The sequence below is a fragment of the Ursus maritimus genome, unplaced genomic scaffold, assembly GCF_017311325.1.
Source record: "Ursus maritimus isolate PB19 unplaced genomic scaffold, ASM1731132v1 scaffold_22, whole genome shotgun sequence".
Taxonomy (NCBI): domain Eukaryota; kingdom Metazoa; phylum Chordata; class Mammalia; order Carnivora; family Ursidae; genus Ursus; species Ursus maritimus.
This window is the reverse complement of record NW_024424675.1, coordinates 26951478-26974767: the sequence shown is the minus strand read 5'-3', so window position 1 is coordinate 26974767 and position 23290 is coordinate 26951478. Positions and strand designations below refer to the sequence as shown.

The 23290-nt window shown below is 41.9% G+C and overlaps 1 protein-coding gene across 2 annotated transcripts in view; it reads right to left on the bottom strand.

The window, feature by feature from the left end:
* CTNNBL1 (catenin beta like 1) overlaps positions 1-23290 on the bottom strand; it is a 156051-nt gene that overhangs the window by 90025 nt on the left and 42736 nt on the right. For both annotated transcript variants that reach the window (XM_008698113.2, XM_008698114.2), the window contains exons 4-7: positions 22676-22815; positions 13033-13130; positions 5441-5534; positions 2689-2780 (exon numbers count right to left, since the gene is read on the bottom strand). In XM_008698113.2, the coding sequence (XP_008696335.1) occupies positions 2689-2780; positions 5441-5534; positions 13033-13130; positions 22676-22815 (424 nt within the window). The remainder of the gene's footprint in view (positions 1-2688; positions 2781-5440; positions 5535-13032; positions 13131-22675; positions 22816-23290) is intronic.

Below are 23290 nucleotides of genomic sequence, written 5' to 3'. Positions count from 1 at the left end.
AGAGAGAGAGAATGAGAGAGAGTGTGTGTGCATGAGATGGGGGAGGGTCAGAGGGAGAAGGAGACTCCCCACTGAGCGGGGAGCCTGACTTGGGGCTTGACCCTGGGACTTGGGGATCATGACCTGAGCTAAAGGCAGACGCCTAACCGACTGAGCCACTCAGGTGCCCCATGGAAATCTGTATTTTTTAGAGTTCCACTGGTGAAAGTCAGGAACTAGGTCCAGCACTCAGATTCAATATGTTTATGATGGTGAAAATTATAACAAGCACTTTCCCAGACTATGAGACAAACAGAGCAAGGCATTGTTTCTAAAAACGTGCCTTCTTGCTGGCCTCACCCTTAAGCAGGATTCTCATTAATGATCTGGGTAGCACAGGATTTTTCTAGGGGCACTTGCTTACTAGTAAAATAACCAAATAGCATTTTAATGTTTAGATACCCCGAAACCTTGAAAAGCTGTTTTAGAGACAGTAACATGGCTATTTATGCCCTGAGGATTACATAAACACTGTGCCTAAAAGGCGAGAGTCACTAGCTTGCTAGGCTATCAAGTGGGACTCTTTATTACTCTCATTAGGGTAATGTCATCCAAGCCAAACCCCCAAAGGTCTCACTTTCCCTTCCTGTTACCAATTCAAAAAAAGACTGTCAAGTTTCAACACCTTTCCAAGTGCAGAGGAGGCCTGACATTCTGGTTTAATGAAGGATCCCTGAAGTAGTATCAAGTCTCCAAGAACTGAAAGAAATTGGTCTTGACTTCAGAGACAAAAGCTATCGGATTGTTTTGTATATTTTAAGGTTGGAGCTCTCACCTATGGCCATCCTGCCAACAGCTCAGGTCCCTGCCTTCTCTCCCATTCCCTCAACTCTGTGTCCTACTTTCCTCCCCTCCACTCTTCACTCCCAAAATGTTTTAAGGCTTTGGAGAATAAAAATGTGTTGAATGTTGAAGAAAAAGAAACTGAAAATTACACGGGGAAACAAGTCTAGTCCTAAAACCAAAGGACATCAAGACTCATGAGAGGAGGTCAAAAGAAAGTTGCAAAGATGACAATGCATGAATTAACCAGACCTGATATATTTTTTCCCTAAAAGGTAGGGGTATAGGAGTGTGTGTATGTGTATATGTGTGTGTGTGTGTGTGTGTGTGTGTGTGTGTGTGTGTGTATGTGTATGAAGGGCGTTGCAATTTATTCAACTACGCACTGAGTTTATACCCTGCCAGGCAAATGTGCCCATGCTCACTGATAGTAGTATCTGGACTAGCTGAATATGAGTAAGTTCAAGTCATGCTATGTAAGTCTGTGTTATAGATTTCATGGGAACAAATGGTTAAATAAGTAGGATAGGGGAAGATTTAGATTGTCAGAAAGAAGGGTAATCGTGGGGCATATGCTATCTTAGGCAGAACATTCTTCCTGAGCCCTGCCAAGACAGTGGGGGGTAAATCTGACCTGATATACCTCAACCTTTCTGCATCTCTGTGACGCTCTGAAGCACAGCAAAGCCATGAATACTTAGAGAATCATTCTAGCTATGAACAAAGGCCTCCGTCTCACAGAAAAGCTGGGAATCTCTGCTTGCTGACCATCTCGGTAGCATACAAGCAGTCCCGAACTGCCTCCCATCTTACCCTTGGTTGAAACTACTCTTTTAAGAGAAGCTCTTGCCTCTCGTTCCTCATTTACTGTACGGGACAGCACTAATTGTTAAAAAGATAGTCAAAAGGGCTATACTAAGAAGAAAAGAGAATAAACAATCTAACAGAAATATAAATATGAACAAAGGAGATAAATAGCAAGTTAAAAGAGATGAATTCAAATAGCTAACAAACAAGTAGAAGCCAATATTCTTCCCTGATTTTAAAATTCCAAAATAAAATAAAATACCAGTTTTCATTTGGCAGATTAACAAAATTTTAAGTTTGATAGTACCCAATGTTGCTAGGGGAAACAGATACTCTCAAATCAGTGGGGCAGCCTTTGTGCAGAACAACTCTGCAATACCCACCAAAAATGTTAATGTGTATATCCTTCGATCTCTATCAATTCTATTTCTAGGAATTTATCCTACAGATAAACTAAAATAAGTGTGCAAGAAAAAAACCATGTATGTGTAGATGAGAATACTCACTGCAGCACTATTTAGACGGTGGAAAATTGTTATACTGTAGTGAATAAATGTTATAAAAGGGGGAATGATTAAATTAATTTTGGTATATACATAAAACAGAGTACTAGGCAGCTATTAGTTCAGTGAAAAAAACAGCTTGCAAAATAAAATATTGTACAATTCTGTTTATAAAACACACACACTCCTAGATACACAGAAAACTTCCGGAAGGATAGGTAAAATATCGTTAACAGCGGCTGCCTCTGGCAAGCGTAACTAGAAGGAATCTGCTGAGGGGAGCTTTTACTTTCAGTTTTATATGTTCCGTACCATATGAATTTATTTGTATTTACAAAATGTTTTTAATATTTTCAGAGGTATTCAAGGCTACTTTTAAAGCCTCTTCTTCTAAAACAAACAGAGGTGAAGCAAAGAAAGACGCAAGAGATCTTCAGTAAAGATTCCCAACTAGATCCCACAGCAAAAGGGACGCACATCTGTGCCGGTGAGCCAGCTTCAGCCAGGCCCAGAGCAAAGAGCAGTGCGAGCTACAGTCCCACAACGCCAAACTGACCTTCAGCCTCTTCAACAGCCACTGCAGAAGACCCTGCTGGGCAGCCTCCGTACACATCTCAGGCCGGAACTCTGCCATGTTTTCCACAATAGCTAAAGGGAGACAGAAACCAGTCATGTGGGAGGGCAATTCTGTTTCTATCTGCAACAAGCCTGCTTTCCTTCCCATGACAGACACCATATTCCTCTTCCCACTTCCTGTATTCCTCCCAGCCAGATGCTGTGTTGTCATTATGAGATTAACCAGGGAGATGCAATAGTTTGTTTTTAATTTAAGTAATGTTGCAAATAAAACTGGTAACTGAAAATGATGAAATTCACAAAAGGAATGTGATAGATGTTCTGTGCTAATAGGGAATATACACCAGAGCAGAACACAGAGAAAGGTGGATATCTGCCCAAGAAGGCCTTCTTAGTCCTCATTGCACTGGAGACCCAGAGACTGTAATTGAAGAGATAGGGGAGTAGGCAGGAAGCCCAGGAAAAGTGAATTCGGAGTCTGTTCCCTTCCTGATTCATTCACTTTCAGTTCTCTTTCTCTGGATAGTACAAGGGAAACAAGCATGACCTTCTGAACTGAACAAAATAATGTGCATAGAGGGGAAAGGCCATGCTGGCAAGGTAACTGTCCGGTACTCAGAAGCAAATATAATTGGTCCTGCTATCTCCTACAACACCCAAATTGCTGCTTAATAGAAAAATTAAAACTTAGGAGGCCAAAGGAAAAAAAGTGATTACATGACCATGACACTAAAAAGGGGGACTTTTTAAAAAAATCGCCTATAGTTCCATTCTAACACATCCAATGCTTTCATTTCCTTCAGGACCCCTTCCTCTCCATATACCAGGATACGTTACTATTATAAAGGACTACAGTTAGTTTCATGTTCTCTAAGCCCAATGCCCAGAACACATCAGACCTGAGTTTTGAAGGAGAAAGGGATAAAGAAATCACCATGCCTCTTACATTCATCCTCACTCCTCTGCCCGTGTCAGCCAGTGGCAAGTTAAAGACTCAGTGGGCAGCCCCCTCAGGGAGTGGAATACAAAGCATGTTAGCGGAGTAGCAATGAGACCCCTAAGAGATGAAGATCACCACAATACCCTAAGTTACTTTCTCACACTTTCTGGGAAAATCAACTTATTCATTTTAACCTCCGATGCCCTTATCTTATTCCTCTGCTTACACTTTAGATGGCTTCCTGTTGCTCACTAGAGTCAAATCCAATCATCTTGCCTCGGTTTACAAGGTCTTGCGCCATCTGGGCAAACTCACGCCTCAGATCCCATCTCCCACTACTGCTACCTGCCACTGCCACAGTACATCTCTACTCTTTCCCCAAGCCCACGCCCACTCACGGCTTTGCAACTGTGACTCTCTCTCACCCAAGGGTCCTTCTCACGTTTCTCTGTCAAAACGCACCCGTCTTCATATTCAGCCCCATTCAGCTACTTCTGGAGACCCTTCCTCACTTCCACACTGCTCTCCAGTGACTATGATACCATTTGTCACCCTGTATTATCTTTCCTTTCCATTCAAGACTTTCCCATCAGTCTGCTTTTTAGCGAGTTGAGACCATGCCCAATTCATCTTTAATCTACCCCAGCGCCCAGCACAGTGCCTCACAAACAGCCAGTGCTCGATTTTAACTGAGAGAGGATGAGCCTCCTGAGCTGTGGGTAGGTGACTGTGCTGACACTAGACAGATCTCTACAGCCGGCCAGCCTGGTGCTTTTTTCATTATACCAGGCCCTTTTTATTAACAGTCAGTTAAGACTTTTGATAAGCTTTCTATTCAGCAAAATCCAGCATTAGGCTAACAGATGGTAATGCCAAATTCTAGCTCTAGACTAAAGCCAACTCCCAAGTTACAGATTGTTATGTTCTCTCTTCTCTTACTCCCTTGGTGCTGTGTCTTCCCCCTTCTTTATGATAATGCTCACAGAAGAGAGTATAAAACTACAAGAGAAATCTGTGGTAGACAAAAAGAGCTGAATCTAATCTCATCAAAATTTCTGCTTCAGCAGGGCCTTGTTCATTTCTCAAGCTCTGCTTAAGATATGTCACCTTTGGTTTTTTTACAAGACAATGACCAGTGATAAACAGGACTACCCCAAAGCACAATTTTAAATAGGCTAATGGTTCGGCAACTTTGCAGGGAGAAAGACCTGGGAGAGTCAAGGAGGAGGAAGGGAAATACTGCAGACACCCATTTAAATTAACATATGATGAAGGTGCATCCAAGTTAACAGCAATATTTCAACTCAGTTTACATGGCAAACTACACATAAGAAGACAAAGAAACACTTAACCCTTTTTCAAATAAACTGTCTTATAAAGGTACTCCACTGTTTCAAAGTTTGTAGTCCCACTGAAGGAAAGCAGGAAGAAAAACCAATATAGGGGGATTAAAAATTGTAAAATATACACTTTCTAAAGCTTAAAAAAAAAAAATTCACCCTGCACAGACATGACCCTAACATTTAGAAGCAAGGGCTTGCTAAACGGAGCCAGCTTTTGTCCAGGAAGCTACCCTACTTAGTGGATTTCTACTTTTATTACTTGCAAGCCAAACCAAAGCTGCAGTTATATGAAATTTACACAAGGGTCTTCATTTCTGGAAAGGCAGTCTGGGAGTAGAAGGAAAGAAAACACCGCTGCTGTTGATTCTATTATGAAGGAAGAAAGAAATGAGCACCAAGCCCCAAAACAAACATGAAGGTCTCAGATCACTGGTCACCCTGCCCCTCACCTAGAGTGTTGTGGACACCATCGGCCTCTTCTTTCACAGACTCATCCAGGCGCTCCAGATTCTGCACAAGCAGGGCCACCACCTGCCCATCCACCTTCAGCAACAGGGAAGCAAAAGGAGAGAGGGACACATGTCACAAAACAGTTCCAAAATACTCCCACATTCCCATGCTTTCTTCTCACCTGCATGAACAAAAGAACTAATCGACCACCCATGCTTTACAGCGTGCTCTCCCGTCCCATTACGTCTTTGAGTCTTGAAGTGACCTCAAGGCAAAGAAAGGGCAGGCTTCGTTATCCCTAACCTAAGATGAGTAAATCTAAGCTTAAGGACACAAAGTAAAATTCAAGGTTGCAAAGTTAGTGAGTACCAGCGCTAGCACTTGAACCTAGGCCTTCTGAAATCAAGTTCAGTGCTTTTTCTACTTCCCTGTGGTACTGAAACTAACACTTTGCGAAAGCACCATCTTAAATCAGGTCAATCATTTGTTCAAGTCAAAAGCATGTTTCTAGACCACAGCACCAAGAGATGTTTAGTTGGGAAGTTTACTTGCCATACTTTACACTGACCTCGAAATTCAGGGTTAAACTCAAAACGTTCCTAATGTCCTATACTAAGCTTTTATGAAACTATTACTTCTGATGAATTTCTAATTTCTTCTTGAGAAGAGTATTAACATAATAAAATGCCTGACATTTGTATTACATTTAAAGCATACAACAGCAATTAAATTTCTCGAACGTGATTCATACAACCTTAGAGGAAACTGAAAGTTTCCTATGTCATAGAGAAGATATTCAGAGATTAACGGCTTAGCCAAGACCAAATGGCTACTGGGCAGTGGCAGCAAAAGCAAAAACCAAGCTTCCTTCTTTGGTAAATTAATGCTTATACTACTTCACGCTTCCCTCTGTGCACAATCTGTACTCTTAGGGAGACTGCCCTTTGGGTAACCGTGATGCAAACCCAGGAAGGTAACTACGGAAACACCGTATAATCAAGAAGTGATTATCCACCTGGTAATAACTTTCTCATCAGTAGCCAGTCAGTAACCTGTACAGGAAGATAAGACCTGCTGTGTGTCTATGGTATATCCTCTCTGACTGCCTCATTTAGGAAATGGGAATAAGTCATCAAGATTAAATAAAATTATGTGGCATGCCTTACCCTGGGTCCAGATCAAAAATTAAGTAGAGAGTTTGAATCTAGCTCTTGACCCCTTCTGACATCTGATCGTTCACTATTTGTATCTCCCACAGACCAAGAAAAACTCCAGGCCTTTGAAGGCAGTCACCAAACCCTCGTTCATCCTGGCAGATTCTTCCAAGGGTAGTTAATGCAATGCTATGGTACATGACAGACACTCAGTCATTTTGCTAAATTCAAATAAACTGACAAAAGACACTTACTTTATGTACTGCAATCAGGTCTTTTATATAAACTGTTCCGTTTATTCTCACGTAATCCTCATAGCTTTTATAGGTGAGCAAACAAAGGCCCAGAGAGGTTAACTAGCCTGGCCAAAGTCACAAAGGTTGTGGCAGAAGTGACTGACTCTAAGCGTCTATTTTTTCCAATCATACCCTGTCACTTTGGGGAGGGGAAAGGAAAGGAGAGAGAAGGAAACATCTCGTTTGACTGACACTGCCTGAGCACAGGTATATAAGACACCCTACAACACAATTCAAACTGAGCCAGAGGACGGAACAATGGCAAGAGATAGATCTTGAAATAAGACCTCTTTACTCTTTCTCGGCACTTAAAGGAAACATCTGGCAAGGGGGAAAAGCTGAAATTATCGACTGATTTGCAAACCTGAATCATAAATGAGGTAGAATTTTCTAGGCTCTGCCCTTTGTGGTGTGAAGAACAATGCAAGACACTAGCTGCAGATTTGAGGGGATACTGATGCCAGAATTGAGGGTGCCTGTAAATATGAGAATGAGCTGTTTTCCCCTCTTATCCCAAGGAGATACACAATCTCACTCTCAAATCTTGCAGCCAGCAAAAGCTTCACCAAAGAAATCCACCGCAATATTTTCCTTAATTAATTGAACAATTTGAATATGTGAGAGGAAACAGAAAAACATCTGGGGGGAAAATATGAACCATGTCACAGTTTGTTTTTCCCTAAATCACCCTGATTGACTTATAATCTCCCTGAATCCTAAAGCAGCAGACACTGCAAATCCACTGGGTATCACACTGCTTGTCGGTTCTGCAAACTGCTTCACCCGTTTCAATTGCTTATTGCTGCTTTATCTGCATTATTTTCCCCCCTTTCCTTGATTCTTAGTTGGGTCTCCCATCTCTGCTGTCTGGAAAATGGCGGGGGGACACTGGCAGTATGCAACACGTTCAAATCCCAGAACTGAATGGGCATCTGGCTGGAGGAAAATCTTTTTTCTTGCTACAGAAATCTAACTTCTAACAGACAGCCTTTTCAAGGTTGCAAAGTATGAAACTTTATGTTTAGCTCGGTTAAATGCAATTTTATCTGATTGTAGGAGGGTCAAAGCAGTCAAAATACATTTCGCTCAGAAAACCCTTGGGAAAATATTTATATTATGCATAGCTCTGGATATCACCTAGTAAGAAGCACAAATTAGCATTCTGTCTTACTCCCTCTAGCTCCTCAGGTCCACCACCTTCATGTCAATTGTTTGGACCTGTGACTAAATCTGAAACCAAAAACAAACCCTGGTCAGGGACCAAAGTGTCAGCCAGAGCAACCCTGGCCTCGGATATCATGACCGTCTTAAGCCTGATGTTTTCTGGTAAGTCACCGGATACTTCTTGTTAACAGATATCCTAAACAATATTCTGGCAGGTCCTACTAAGATGAAGTTCAAGGGCATGTTCAGATACCCTTTTCCACTTGACCAGGGAAGATGGATACAAGAGAAAAGGAGGAAATTTTTAAAAGAGACAGATGAGAACATTTGAAGGATTCTTTTTCTAACTTGTACAATCTGCCAATAAACTTTCTTAAGAGTGTGGAGTAAAATTTTCTACCTGCTATGAGTTCTGGAAATTTCATATTTAAAAGATTAAGAAAAAACCTCCCACATCCACTGACTCTTGATCAAGCAGTAAGTTTTGAGGATACGAACGGTAATATTGTCAGAATGCAAAACTTATGCCTGTTACCACCTATTTAGTAATATTTTAGCTTCTCCTCTTGCTCCTCCAATTCATTATCCACACAGCTGCCAAAAATGGTCTTCCTAAAATGTTAGGTCAGACTATGTTACACTCCCTTGCCCAAGATACTCCAGTTATTCCCCTTCACACCAGCAATTCCACCCCAACTTCCTACCACGGCCTACAAAACCCTGAGCAATCTGGCCCTGACCGTGCTCTCTCCCCTCCCCCCCAGCTGTGCTCCAACAGTTTTTCTGTTCCTCAAATCTGTCAAGCTCATTCCTGCCTTTGCACTTGTCCCATCTTACCCTTGGTCATTCTCAATGGCTGGTTTCTTCTTGTCATGCCGAACTCAGGCCTTCCCTGACTAATCTAACGTGACTTCCCAGTCACCGTACATCACATCACTCTCTTTTAATTCCTTATGTAACAGAGAATCACTATCTGCTTTCCAGCTGGTTTACTGCTTCCCCCCACACCAGAATTTGAGCTCCACAAAAGCAGACTCTGTCAGTCTTGCTCATTGTTATATACCCCATTCCTGAGTCTAGAACATACAAAACACTCAATAAACATTCAGGGAATGAATGAACGAACGAATGAATTTTGCTTGGGAACAGATGAAGGTGAAGACATTAATAGAAAGGAGAAGGGATAAAAGTGATAGGATCCAGAAATTTACATAAGAAATACCTTTAGAGCAACTGAAAACCTGCCAACCTCAGCCTCACCTGAGCAGAACGAATGCATTGCCAAGCTGCCCAAGCCAAACTACTACAGAACTTCAAAGCTGAATGCTTAAGTAGGGTTAGTTGAGTGCAAGAACGGGTATGGAGGGCAGTCTCCTGAGTCTCCATATCAAAATCACTTTTGTGAAACTCTTTATACCACATGGTGGCTCCTAGCCACTATGGCCAATGTCACGGCCCAGCCACATTTCCACCTCCTCCACTGGGACACCTGCACACATCCTCCCGTTAAAGCTTCCGTTTGAGGCCACAGAAAGTACCTGCAGCTCTGCAGTCCTTCCTGATTCTTCCCCATCACAAGTGATGGCTCCCTCCTCCCTACTTCCACAGAAGCTTACATCTCTCACAACTGTCCGTAATATTCTGCCTTGCATTATCATTTCTCATTTCATCATTTTTTTTTAAGCTAAACGTCCATCCTCCCACGCCTTATTTAGGTCCATTCCCTTCAAAAAAATTTTTTGAGTATTCATTCAAAATGTTTTCTGAACATCTGTCAAAATGAAAAAAAAAATGTTTGTTGAACTCAACCTCTCGCTGTACAGCAGATGATACGTATCATTTTAACTTGACATTTACTAAGTACTTAATATGTTCCACGCAATGCCTTTATGAAGATAATGGCCAACATTTATTGGGTGTTTACTCTGTGTTGGACACTGTCCTAAAGATTTATTAAATACCTCATTTATTCCTCACTTCAGTGTTATGCATGCAATAGGCACTACTGTTATCCCCATTCTACAGAAGAAGAAACTGAATACATCAAGATTAGGTAACTTCCCCAAGGACACACAGTTGGTAAATGACAGAGCTCCTACTCTGGCCACTCTCTTGATGGAAATCACATCTCAGGAAAGACAAACTTATAAAGAGATGTCTATAAGACAATGTGACAAGTGCCAGGATATACAAAGTGCTAAAAGAACACAAATTCTGCTTGCGGGGCGGGGGGTAGCCTAAAAAAAACCAAAACAAACAAAAAAACACTCAGAAGAGATAAGCTTTAAGTCAGGCTTTAAAGGATGAGTGGGAGTATTCCAGGTAGCCCAGGAGAAGCAAAGCTTGCCAAGGTGAAGGCAGATGTGAGCAAAGGCATGGGGCTGCCAAGCACATGGCAAATTTGGGGATTAGAAAGTAGGAAATGGCTGTCATCTAATCACAACTCTCAAGAAGTCCTAAGACTTCTTTAGAGAGGTATGCCAGAGAAATGCCATTAAAGCAATATACTCTTGCATTTACTACTCTTAGAAAAGACTATTTTCCAGGCTACCAAATCAATTTGTTACAAAACACAAATATTCACCTTTTGCATAAGCAATAGCAGTGGATATGAACCAAATTTTAAGCCCCAAAGATCCCCAAGAATGCCAGGACAGCACTCTCTCCCCACAAATGTGCTAGTCTATTGCTTAAGACTTCCAGTTGGGAAAAAGACCAAGGCAATAACTGCAAACTGCACACCACAATAAATTCTGCTCCGTGCCCTCTAGCCTCTGCTCATGCAATTCCAGGCCTCTGATATTGGCCCCAAATTAAAACTACAAAGACAACTCAACCCTTGTAATATGAGACTACTTATCAAACTTCTTCCTGAATGCAGCACAAGGGTAAAAAATAAAATAAAATGAAATGAAATAAAATAAAGACCACCTACCAGTTCTGTTCTCTGTTATTTACTGATGGCTTCTAACTGGCTGCAGACAAGCAAATAATATATAGGAGTCTAGGAATGCTCAATTGTGATTCACACCAGCCCCACCAGTATAAAGCTGTAAGAGTCAAAATCTTAACATGATAATAAAAAAAAAACTAAACAAACAGAAAACCCTGTATAGCAGCTACCTAACAGCTCCCCAGACTAAGGATGAACTGTTTCTTTCCAAACAAACAATCAAATCTGCACGATTCAGCTTTCGTTGGTGGGCTTAGCAACACAGAAAACACAAAGGGGGCTTTTGTGTGAATTGCTGTTTCTGGGTACATTTTACAGGCAGCAGCCAGGCTAGCTGCTCCTCTCTCGTCTCCCCTATTCACACAGGCAAAGGATGGTAATTAAAATCAGCCCAGGGACCAGGCAGGAAGGCTCACTCAGGGCCACTGTAATTAACCTCTGGAAGGTAAGACTGCACAAATGACACTGTGGGGACACAGAGCAGGAGCAAGTGCCACAGCCTTCCTTCAGATGCTCCTCAAAACAAAAGGACAACCCAACATCATCCTTTTCTTTCTGCACAGTGGTTCAAAGGAAAAATAAAGGTCCTGAATTCTACGAAAGTGGCAGTTCGCTCTAGGAAGGAGCTTGAAAGAAAAACGGCAATAGAAATTTTCCTCAAACTCAGTCACAAATAGCCCTGCTGGACTCCAGCCTCATGCTCTGTAGGAGACAGTCCTTCATATCCAGTGGGTTCACAGCCTCTCCAATCACGCCAAATGCCAGCAACAAGCATGGCACATGGGAAATTTCCAGTGTCAAGAACCTTGAGAGAGAAAGAGCGAAGAGAGGGTGGTTGGAGCAGCGACGGGGTGTCAGAATCATTTGGGGCCCCAGTCCCAACCATTCTGATTCAGTGGGTTTAGGATGGAGTCAGAATATAGCCTAACAAACATCCCGGTGCTTCTAATACTAGGGACTGCAGCCATCTTTGATAAACTGTCAACTGCATCAAAACCAGTATTTACTAAATTCTTAGCAGAAAGAAAAAACCAGACAACAGAAGACAACAGAGAGGAAGGAAAATTAACAGAGCCTAGAGGAGGGAGACAGCTTGATGGGTGGACAGAGCCCCACAGGAAGTGTCAGGGTAAGAGGCTGGAACAGACTCCCTCCGCCACTTGCCAGCTGTGGCGCCTTTCCAGTCCTGGAGGCCTCTACAATCACTGGCGAGAGAGGGAAGCTGGAGTTGTGAGGATCCGAACATGCAGGCTCTCATCTCAGCTGCACAAGGCCTGGCTGAGTAACCCAGTGGAGAACTGCCCTTCTGTATCTGGGTTTCCTCACGTGTAAAGAGAGGCGATGAGAACAGATTGGTTTAACTCACATATAAACTTTGACTGGTTGCTGCCTGGAAGACTGAAGCCTTACCCAGGCTCCACAAATAGGCACACCGAAACCCACCGGCCCTGTCTCTACAGGCAGGGGCTGTGAGTCTGGCTGGATGAGCTGGAAGGTTTGCTCTTGCTTTTAACATTCTCCAATTCCCTATCTATAAAATAATAATGGTATCTGTCCTCACTGGTGCTTGGAGAGGAAAGAAGAAACATTTGTGAAAAGGTCAGCAGCAGCACAATTGGAGGCAGAAGAATAGGAACATGGAGTCAAAGAGAACACAGGTTCAAATCCCGGCTGTGTGACCACAGGCAAGCTGTTTCGCCTCTCCAAGCCTCAGTGTCACAGCTGGGAATGGGAATAGTAGCAGTAATACCCTGAGAGAGTACGGTGAAGATCACATAAAGTGAAAAAAGTGAGAAAAGGCCTGCTTACCAGCAAATATTTAATAAATAAATGCCTCTATAACCCCTTCCTTAACACAGTTTCAGAGTCTCATGTACCCCACAAGTTGCATTTCTACTTTCTTACTCTCCTCATTCAGTGCACCCTTGCCACGGAGCTCACACCCACCCGGTGCCACAGGGACAATGGTGACGCTGTTAAAACCTTACACACACCCGGAAACCCCAGCTGGATGTGCAACTTACCAGAGCATCGATGAGTACTTCCGCTCCCTCTTCACTCTCGTGGAGGGTGTCTATATCTGTTAATTCCTGAAGCAAATCAACCACAGCTATGGACACATGTGAAAAGTGTTAAGGGTATCACGTACATACTGAAACCTTACTGACATTTTATTAACATCTTCGCTTCCCTTCTGTTTCCTTGTCAATCATTTTATTACTGTTCACCTTTAATACACCGTGGTTTTATTAACATCTCTTCAACAAGGTTCTACTCGCAGTGGGTGTTCAGTAAATGTTGTTAACTGACTCAGTCTTTTTCCTTATGCTGCCTTCCTGGTCACTTATTCCATAGTTCACTGCTTTTTCATAAATTTCAAAATTTCAAATAAATTGCTCAGGAGTTGCTTTTCCAGTGGGAAATAGGCCAACACCCTTAACCCTATCTCACAATTTAAATTCTTGGAACTCGGTATAATCTGAACTACCCTGTACAGTTCACTTCCAAAGGCAGTAGTAGTTTCTGAGATGAGATGGCTGGTGCTCACCTAGAGGCTGGCAGAGAGCGCGGCAAGACCAAATCAGTTTCAGATGTAGAGGAAGGCTTTACAGTGGACCTTGCTAGACCTCCCCCTACCTCCAGCTCCCTCTCCTCAAATACCGAGCTACTGTGGACATAAAAGGAGGAACAATGAGAATTAAACACTCGACAAAAATAGAAAGAGGAAAAAAAAATATATATATATATATATATATGATAGAAAGAAAGAATGAAAGAGAGAAAAAAGGAGTTATGTTTGGAAACTGGAAGGCAGAATTAAACTGCTTCCCTTCCTCATCTTGGAAATACACTCTCTCTCTCTCTCTCTCACACACACACACACACACACCCCACACACACACACACACACACACACACACACACACACGGACACCATGTTCTGCCGACCTGCATTTCTGAATGTCTACAATGAAGAAAGCACTGTGATGGTGACGGAAGCAAATCCATTATTCATTCTGGGCCTCAGTTTTCTCATCTACAAAATGACAGCATTCAATAATCAGAGACATTTAAAAAATTATACACCACAGGCAACTGCCAACATTTAACAAATGAGGAATACAGACGTCCTAGGAAAGGGGCAATCAAACTGAACTCAGAAATCAGGAATGATTTGCTAGAGAAGACTGGTCAGAAAACAAGCAGCTAAAAAGGATGAGGACAGAGGGGTGAGAAAGCCAAGCCACGGGAGTAAGAGCAAAGAGACTGGAATGTACAAAGGCACATGAAGAGGAGAACACAGAGGATGAGGGGAGGGAGAGGAGGACAGAAGAAAGGGGAGAAGAGAGAGAAAATTGCAACTAGAACTATATGAAGAAAACAATATTTTGAAAGAATAACCTAATAGCTGTGCACAGGCTGCACTCAAGTGCTGAGTGCTGGGGGCGGGGGTGGGCAGATGGGAGGCAGGCTGAGCGGGTAGCTGGAGGGTGAGGGCTGGGCGAGGAGCCAGGTCTGGAGGAAAGGATACCACAATAGAAGAGTCCAGGGTGAGACAAGGTCAGAATCACGGTAGTTTCACTAGAACTGGAAAGAAAAAAATAAAAGGAAAGATATAGAACATAGTAACAGGAATGACAGGACTTGCTAACTGCCAGCTGACACTCCAGGTATTTTATGAACATCTTTTGCTGAAAGAAAACCCACTGGTAGGTTTGTTTTATTCATTTATAACCGACTAGCTGACCATCATGCACAAGTAACTAAGCTATCTGTGTCATCTTCTTTCACTCTTTAAAGTGATATTTACCCAAAACACCAGAGTGTTACAAAACTGAATATATAAAAGAGCTTAAAGATCTTTGGACAAAACTCCTTTATGTGTCTAGTCCAATCTTCATTAACCAAGTAACCAGAAAATGGTGGACACAAAAGGCCACATAGTTTACTTGACATACAGTAAACACAGAAGTTGTTTGAATTAATTTTAAAAAACAAAAACTGGCTACCAAACTAACCCTTAGAAATCCCAAAGCTACCCCTGACTAGTATTAGTAGTAAAGACTGCAGCGGTCGCCATCGTAATAACCACCATGTCTAAAAGTCATCATTATGCCAAGGGCTGTGCTACCAACTTCTCACAAGGGCATTATAAGAAATGTGTGCTCCCCGTTTTACAGATCAGAAAGCTAAAAGCTCAAAGGGGTTAAGTAACTTAGCTAAAGGTCACTGCAATAGTAAGGGAGAACAGTAGGTCCATCTGATTCCAAAAATGATACTTTTGCCACTATACCTCATATTAATGCACAGGGGAATACATACCAGCTTTAAACAGGGTGAGGTTCAGGTAAAATCTAGCTAATGACCCTACTGTAATTACAAAGATCTGTCATGTATTTCCACCAAAAGTTATTAAAAGTTTCAGGAAGAAACGAGATGCTGAAAACTCCCCCCTCATCCTCCTCAACTAAGAAACTACTAAATATGTTCTCTTGAAAAATTCTTACATATACATTGTAAAAATCTTATCTATTCACATGCTTATTTTATACATATGAGATTTCATCTATGTATCCATCCATCCACCCATCCACTATAGCGTCAGATGTCTATAGGACAAGAATATGAATCAGGCATGTAATAAGTACTACCATTACCTCCCTCGAACAATGCCATGCAGAACTAAGTGTTTATTAACTTATAGGTGATGACTGTTCATTAAACAACAGCCTCAGGAGACAGGTGGGATATATATGAAAGAACAGATGAAGAGTCAGAGCAAACATGAGACAGGAGTCATGTCCTATTCATCTTTGCTTCTATCTTTAACGAACATTCTGAACTATCCCAAAATTATCACTAGCTGTGTGATCCTGTCCAAGCCCCTTGTTTTCCTTATAGCTTAGTTTCCTTGCTTGTAAAATGGTGGCAATGGTCCCTGTCCAGCCCATCTCACTGAGTAGCTAAAAGGAATAAATAAGGTCACATATACCGAAGGCCAAGCAAATCAAAGTACTAAGAAAATATGAAAGCGTTTTATAATAAAGATTGTTAGTCAAGTCTTCCCACAGAATGGCCAAGGCCCTCACTGTTGCCTTCACTTTTTCCTGAAGCCTCTAAAATCTAAAATGTAAGCTAACAACAGCATGGTCTCCCTTTCTGGGTCACAATGGGTTGGAAGATCTAATTTTATATTCCGGCTATGCTACAGACATTCAGATTGATCAAGTCCTTTTTCAGCCTCTAAGGTCTATGGGCCAGGTATCATACTTTTCTTTGATTAGTCTTATACCATGCTCACAGATGTGTCACACTAAACCTAGGAACTTTTTTTGAAAAGGAAAAAACTTGACAATGGTGGTGGTTTTATATAGGACAGGATAAATGTCTAACTTTTACCAAGGAAAGTCATTTCTAAAAATGTTCCAGTGGTTACCTCCTTGCCTACCCTCCTGCCTCAGCCGAGAAGTCGAACATGAAACCAGTTACCAGCTACTGGGTCTGGTAAACATCTCATCAATTCTGCTAACTGGTGTTACATAAATTCCTAACTTTCACCAAATAACGTTTCAGCAAGGCGTTAGTCCATAATTGTAATCATCAACTCCTAGGTAATGTAATATGACCCAGAAGGCAGAGGTCATTTGAAGACCAGAAAGAGGAATGAGAACCAAAACTAAAGATAGACAGGCGGACTCTCAATCTTGATGAGAAAATTCAGCACAGTCTGCCGCCCATCCAGCATTTCTTCACAAGCAGACTCTGGGCATGGGTGATAGGTTTTTCCACTGTAGTTACAATTTCATTTCACAAGGTAAAAGGCTCTCCCGTCCAGGTATAATAGGAAAACAGAGAGCCTGTCTCTCTGTGAATTACTAAACACAGTTTTTGATAGCCTATTTTGTCATGTCGAGTAGAAAGGCCACCCCCACACGCTCCTTCTGTACCTGTCCACTACTGGGGCAATAAGCTAGTGTAATAAGAGGTGAAGTAGAAAAGACCAGCAGGGCACAAAATGGTCCCTAATACAAAGGCTCTTGGAAAAAGAGGGGTATTTACTTTCACTTTTTGGCTTTAGATATTTGCCTTTGGGTATGATTCATGTAGAGTTTTGGTATAGAAACTGAATGTTAATCTCATTAATCTCCAATGAGATGTGTCCATAAGGAATAAAGTTACTAGAAAAAAAAAAAAAGATAAGAACAATATGTAGTAAGCAGATGGCTTTTTTTAAAAAAAGTCATTTAAAAAAGGATTCCTTAAGAAAAATGAACCAGTCTAGATTCAGGGAATATAACTGATTTAATGGAACAAATGTGGGTTTAAAAAAAAATAATAACTTTTTTCTTTAACTCCTAGGACAGTGATTAGATATGGCTCAATTAATGCAGATGAATTTTAAAACACAGACACAATGGTCTTTTCCTCCTTTTAAAAGAGCTGGCACAGAGCTACATAGAATAAACCTGGACTCTTCATTTTCTCCCAATCCTAGATCAAACTAATATGAGGGAGCAAATGCACTCGTTCAAGATTCATTAAGTACCTACTAAATACTAATGGGCACTATAATAACGCCACAGGGGAGATGTCCAAAGCAGGCTACAACCACCCAAATCTTCCAGGGGCATGGAATTCACCTAAAACTCATAAACAAGATCAAAAGTTAACTGACCTGACTTTCTTCAGAACATATTTAAAAGGCTCCAGAAAAATGGGTGACTTATCTACACAGATTATCAGGCATGTCAGACTACTGATGAGAAAAAGAAGTACCTTCTCTTCAATGCGGTTTTGATTCTGGAAATACCAAGATGAGAACAACTCATCAGCAAAACAACAGCTCAAGATACACAAGTCTTGTTAGACAGTGTTTGCAGGAAAGCACTGGAGCAATAGCCAACTCCCTCCCAGTCCAATTAGAAGAAAGCCCTTAAGAGGCTCAAACCCTTCCCAGCCCTATTCCTGCTCATTAACACTGGGGCTCTAACACATGGCACCCCTGACTATTGTACACACCCTCTGAGACAATATGGTGTGCTGCAGTCAGTTTGTTCCACTTTAGCTTTCTCAGACCCAAACTGCTCAGATTCAATTGATCCCTGCTGCTCTAAAAAAAAGTCTGTCTGCTCTTTATTTTCCAATTGCCACAGTAATTCTTCACAAAATCCAACAGGACAACTTTGAAGGTCCTCCAGGCTTTCTAGAGTCTAAGAAAACTAGGCAGTTTAGAAAAGAATAGTGCTAACAACCGCTCCCTAAAATTATCCCAGACTGAAAAAAAAAAAAAAAAAAAAGGCGCTGTCCCATCAGCACCAATGATCTCCTCTGTAACTAACAAATTTCTCCCTTCCTGCCTATTAGTATGCAACCCACTGTAATAATGCCTTAGGTTACCATTACAATGAGACCTCATTTTTCTGAGTCACAAACAGGTGGAGACAAAGCAGACTTTGAACAAACTGAGTTTACGAGATATATATACGTATATATATATATATTTTTAAAGAATAGAGCTGAAGTCTTGATGTTTTGGGGTTTTTTTTTTTGTTGTTTTTGTTTTTTTTAAAGATTTTATTTATTTGACAGAGATAGAGACAGCCAGCGAGAGAGGGAACACAAGCAGGGGGAGTGGGAGAGGAAGAAGCAGGCTCATAGCAGAGGAGCCTGATGTGGGGCTCGATCCCATAATGCTGGGATCACGCCCTGAGCCGAAGGCAGACGCTTAACCGCTGTGCCACCCAGAAGCCCTTTTGTTTTGTTTTTTTAAGTGAAGTCCTGAGCCTGATATCCTGGTTAGTCTGTAGTGACTACATGAACACGTCAGCTTCTAGCATGTAAGGAACAGCAATTTCCAAGGTACAGACCATGAAAATAAACTGGAAACACACTCTAATCTCCACATCTGTCAAAAGCCTACCCATCTCCAATGCCCGATTCCCCAATCACCCCCAAGCCAGAAATGACTCACACCACAGAACTCCAATGGCATTTCATGGGCGTAATACTCCAAGGGCACTTACCACACATAGTAAGTAACTTGTAAGTAAGTGAGTGTTTTTGCTTGACTAGAGTTATTACTTCTTTTTCCCCAAAAGGACCCAACAGGGCTTACCACAAAAAGGAGGAAGCCCATAAATGACGGGATCTACCACAAGGACCTTAGAAAGGATTCCACTGACTAGTCGCTCAAATTGAGAACACGGCTAATGACATACAAAAACAGGAAGCTTATGGATTTGGTGCTGTGGTGATTTATTTTTGTTGGTGGTAAAAAGGGTGATGAGCCACCATCTGGGGTTTTATCTTCCCCTTGCTTTATTCCTCCTTGTTCCTTTAGGCAAAATGAGTAAATATGGCTTAAACTGGGCCACAAAAACTGTTTGCTTATCAGTACCTTGAGAAAATATCTTTAAATGTACCTTTAATCTTATGTTTCTGTAGAAACGCTCCAAAAGGTTCACAAAGAAAGTGCTCTAAACGTATTTAAATGACTTCAAAGGAAAAACGGTTTTAAAAAGTGGTATTTCTAAAAGGCAGCAGCTGTCGGATCCTACCTTGTGTTCCCTTCTAGCACATTCAGAGTGACTCTTCAATACTGTGTGAGGGGTATGTCCCTCCCTCTTTGCCCCTCACCCCCAGAGGTGCTCTTCACAGACCAGAATTCCACTCTGCAGCCAAGCGATGGCTGGGCTCCAGACTCTCAAGGGGGGAGATGAGGCACAGTAAGGCTGACAGGCCCTCACGAGCAGCAGTGACGCAGAGCGCCAGCATAAACTCTGAAGCTGCTTCTCACGGTTGAAAGGACAAGGCACAAGCTGTTTTCTCGCATCCTCTGCCTCTTAAGGTTACAACAAACCAGCCTCTGATCCAATTAAAATCCCTATAGTTTATGTTTTCTCAGAGAAGGACAAAGCAAAGATGACCTGGGCCGGCTGGGAGCACAACCAGCCACATATGGTCTTGGTTGATAAATGAAGAGTTAAAAAAGATGAAAAATTTGAGTCATGACTGCCATGAAATTGTTTATTCATGGTAAGGTGTTTCAGGCAGTTACAGCTGTACAACAGTAAATTGTTAACAAGCGTCTCCTAAAGAAAAATCTCCATTATAGATCACAGATAAGACAAGAAGCAGAGTGCATTGCTACTGGGAGATCAACGTTCCGAAATGGTAGAAGATGTGTCAAATGCAAGTCAAGAGGGCCTACCCTTCCCTGAAACCACTTTCAAGAAAAACTGTACTTTGAGGAGGATGACATTTATTCTAATTGCTGCAGCTAATTAAAATTAGGTAATTAAAAAAATTTCAAATGCACTTTAAATTTGATGTAGGGCATAATTAAAAATCAGATTTTTAAAAATATCATTAGGGCAGTAGGGTGAAGGTTGGCATACTAGAGGGGGAAAAAAACACAACAAAACGCAGTTTAGCTCTCAGAAAACAGGAGGGAAATGGCAGTCTGTCAAAGTTATTATAGGGGCACTTGTTTTTTTCCTTTTTAAAGACCAGAACTTAACAACTTGGAACATCTGTGCCCTTGCCTTTCCCAAGTATGCCGATGTCGAACAGCACTTCTTATGTCAGTCTTCTCCTCAGCAGGAACCAGGCTGGTGAATCAGCAAAATGTCAGGATCTTCGGAAAGCTGCTACTATTACTTTGAGTTAGCAGGAACAGAAAAAAGAAGAAGAGCTGTGTTTCCAGAAACAAACCTGGTGATTCCTGTATGAATACACAAGGTAGCAGAGGACACTGTGCAACTCTGTCAGGGATGTAATAAATCCTACAGGGGGAGGGCTCAAGATGCACTCGAAACAACACTGGACTGGAAAGTGGGGGGCCCAGAGGGCCGGCCTCAACCTCAACAGTTAGCTGGACCTCTGAATGGTCGCTAAAGAAATAAATACTGCACCAGGCTAAGTCATCTCTCAGGTCTGTCTGGATTCTGAAAACCTACTGTTCTGTAGGTGAATTAAAACGTGAAGTCACAGGAGCACCTGGATGGCTCAGTCATTAAGCGTCTGCCTTTGGCTCAGGTCATGATCCCAGGGTTCTGGGATCGAGCCCCACATCGGGCTCCCTGCTCAGCGGGAAGCCTGCTTCTCCCTCTCCCACGCCCCTTGCTTGTAGTCCCTCTCTTGCTATGTCTCTCTCTGTCAAATAAATAAAATCTTTAAAAACAAAATAAAATAAAATAAAATGTGAAGTCACAACTAAGAACTCTTTCTACCTTACTAACTCCGTAAGGACTAGTCAGTACCTTGGACAGGGCTGATCATATGGCAGATACCCAAATACATGTTAATGACTGATGCTGCTTGAATATCCAGTCTAGTCCACAGTTCCTCGGCATCTAGTACAGTGCCTGGTACATCACAAGCATTCAAAGCATGTCTACTGCATGAAATCATGAGACCCTATACTAAGCTGATCCAGAAACAAGCTAATCGACCAGGGTTCTCATAAAACCCAGAACCCAGCAGTAAACCCTGAGGAACATACTCAGCAACCTGGGGACTGACAGAGTGATTCTTAATACTATCTAACCTTACAAGTCTCAGAAATGGCTTAAGATCACCCTTCAAGAAGCCTGCCTTGAAATTATTCACTGATTTATTTCTATGAGAATTATCAGGCAGGAAAGAACCTAGTCAGACATGCTCTCAGGAGAAAGATTACCAGGAAGATGAAAATAACATGAAGCAGCAGCAGATTCCCCATGAATATCACTCAGGCAGACTAACTACATTTGTCTCCTACCTTCGGAAATCTGGATTCAAATAGAACAACTCTTGGAAGAGAATTTGCTTTAATGAACATATCCCTAGCCACGGGCACATCAAAAACCGTTTGCAGAAAGCTGCTGCACATCTGAGAGCAAAGACAAAGTATAAAATGGTTTTGGAAGTCACGGTTCAGATTCAGTTAAAAGTCACATCTACTAAGTACCTACTGTGTATCAGAAACTGCTCAGCCCTTACGTGGTCTCCTTTAATAAATACTCCATAACAACGAAAGGCAAAAGTTATTAACTCCACTTCTGCAGATGACAATACTGAGGGCTGGAGGGGCATCAAATTTCACACAAGAAATGAAGCTGGGAGCCAAAGCTAGATCATCTGTTTAGGTCTAATGCTCATTCAACAAATATTACATGTTTCTGTGCACCAAGCCTTTTTTAAGTAATAGGGAATGTAGCACTGGACAAAAGAAATTAAAATCCCTGTCTTCCTGGACATTCCAGTGTGCTTTTTACCACGCTTCACTGCCTCCTCTTGTCTCCACTCCACTGGGCTGTCTGGTAGCAGAATGATGTCTAGATCAACAGATTCAAATCCTATCTGGCCTTGCCACTATAATGGACCTGGAAAATCAAGATCCTGAGAAATTAATGCTATTAAGGTATGAACACATACATCACAATGAATTCCAGCACTAATAAGAGAAGATGGGACAATTAAGGATTGCCCAAGATTTATTCATAGATAAAAACAGATTTTCAAATGAGTAAAGAGCAGCGTGTGTTTCAAGATGGGAGATAATTAGAAAGAAAATAGAACACCAGACGTGACAGCAGACATCAGCAGAGACAGACAGGAGAAGAGAGTAAACAGTATTCCCTCACCCTGTCAGCCTTGTTACTGAGGACAGATCTGAAAGGATATCTGTATTATCATGTCCAAGTAACCCAAGAAGAGACTGCACAGCATTCAGCTCCACCAGAAGGTGGTACAGGTCTGGCATGGTGGCCACCACGTGCATCTCCTGAATGATGTCATTTAGGTCCAGCTCAGATTCCATAAACCTAGAAGGGGAAAACAAGACAGCATCAGTGAAAGGAAGGGGGTACTGTCAGCACTGAGGAGCAAACAGCAACATAATCCAGACAGAGAAACAATCTGTCAAAGTGTCTGCAACAGACCAACCAGGAAGTACACTCATCCAAACATCATACTGTCACACAATTTCCTTGAGAAATCGATTTCCTCATTACAAAAATCAATCTTGGATTCAGATCTCATTACAGGGTTCCCCTTACTCTTGCAGCCACAAGTTGCCTTTGAGAGGCTCCTGAAACATTTTGTAGCATTAAATGATCTGCCCACCAGTCCTGTGGATTAGCTACCATTACCATTGTGTTGCCCTGACATAGTTATCTTACTAATCCAAAAAGGGTTTCTCTTACCTGCCACTTCAGACCAAGGGCCAATTATTCCTCTTATCCAAAGGAAGATACTGAGATTCTCCTGCCATCCAAAAATACCCTGCCTTCCTCCAAA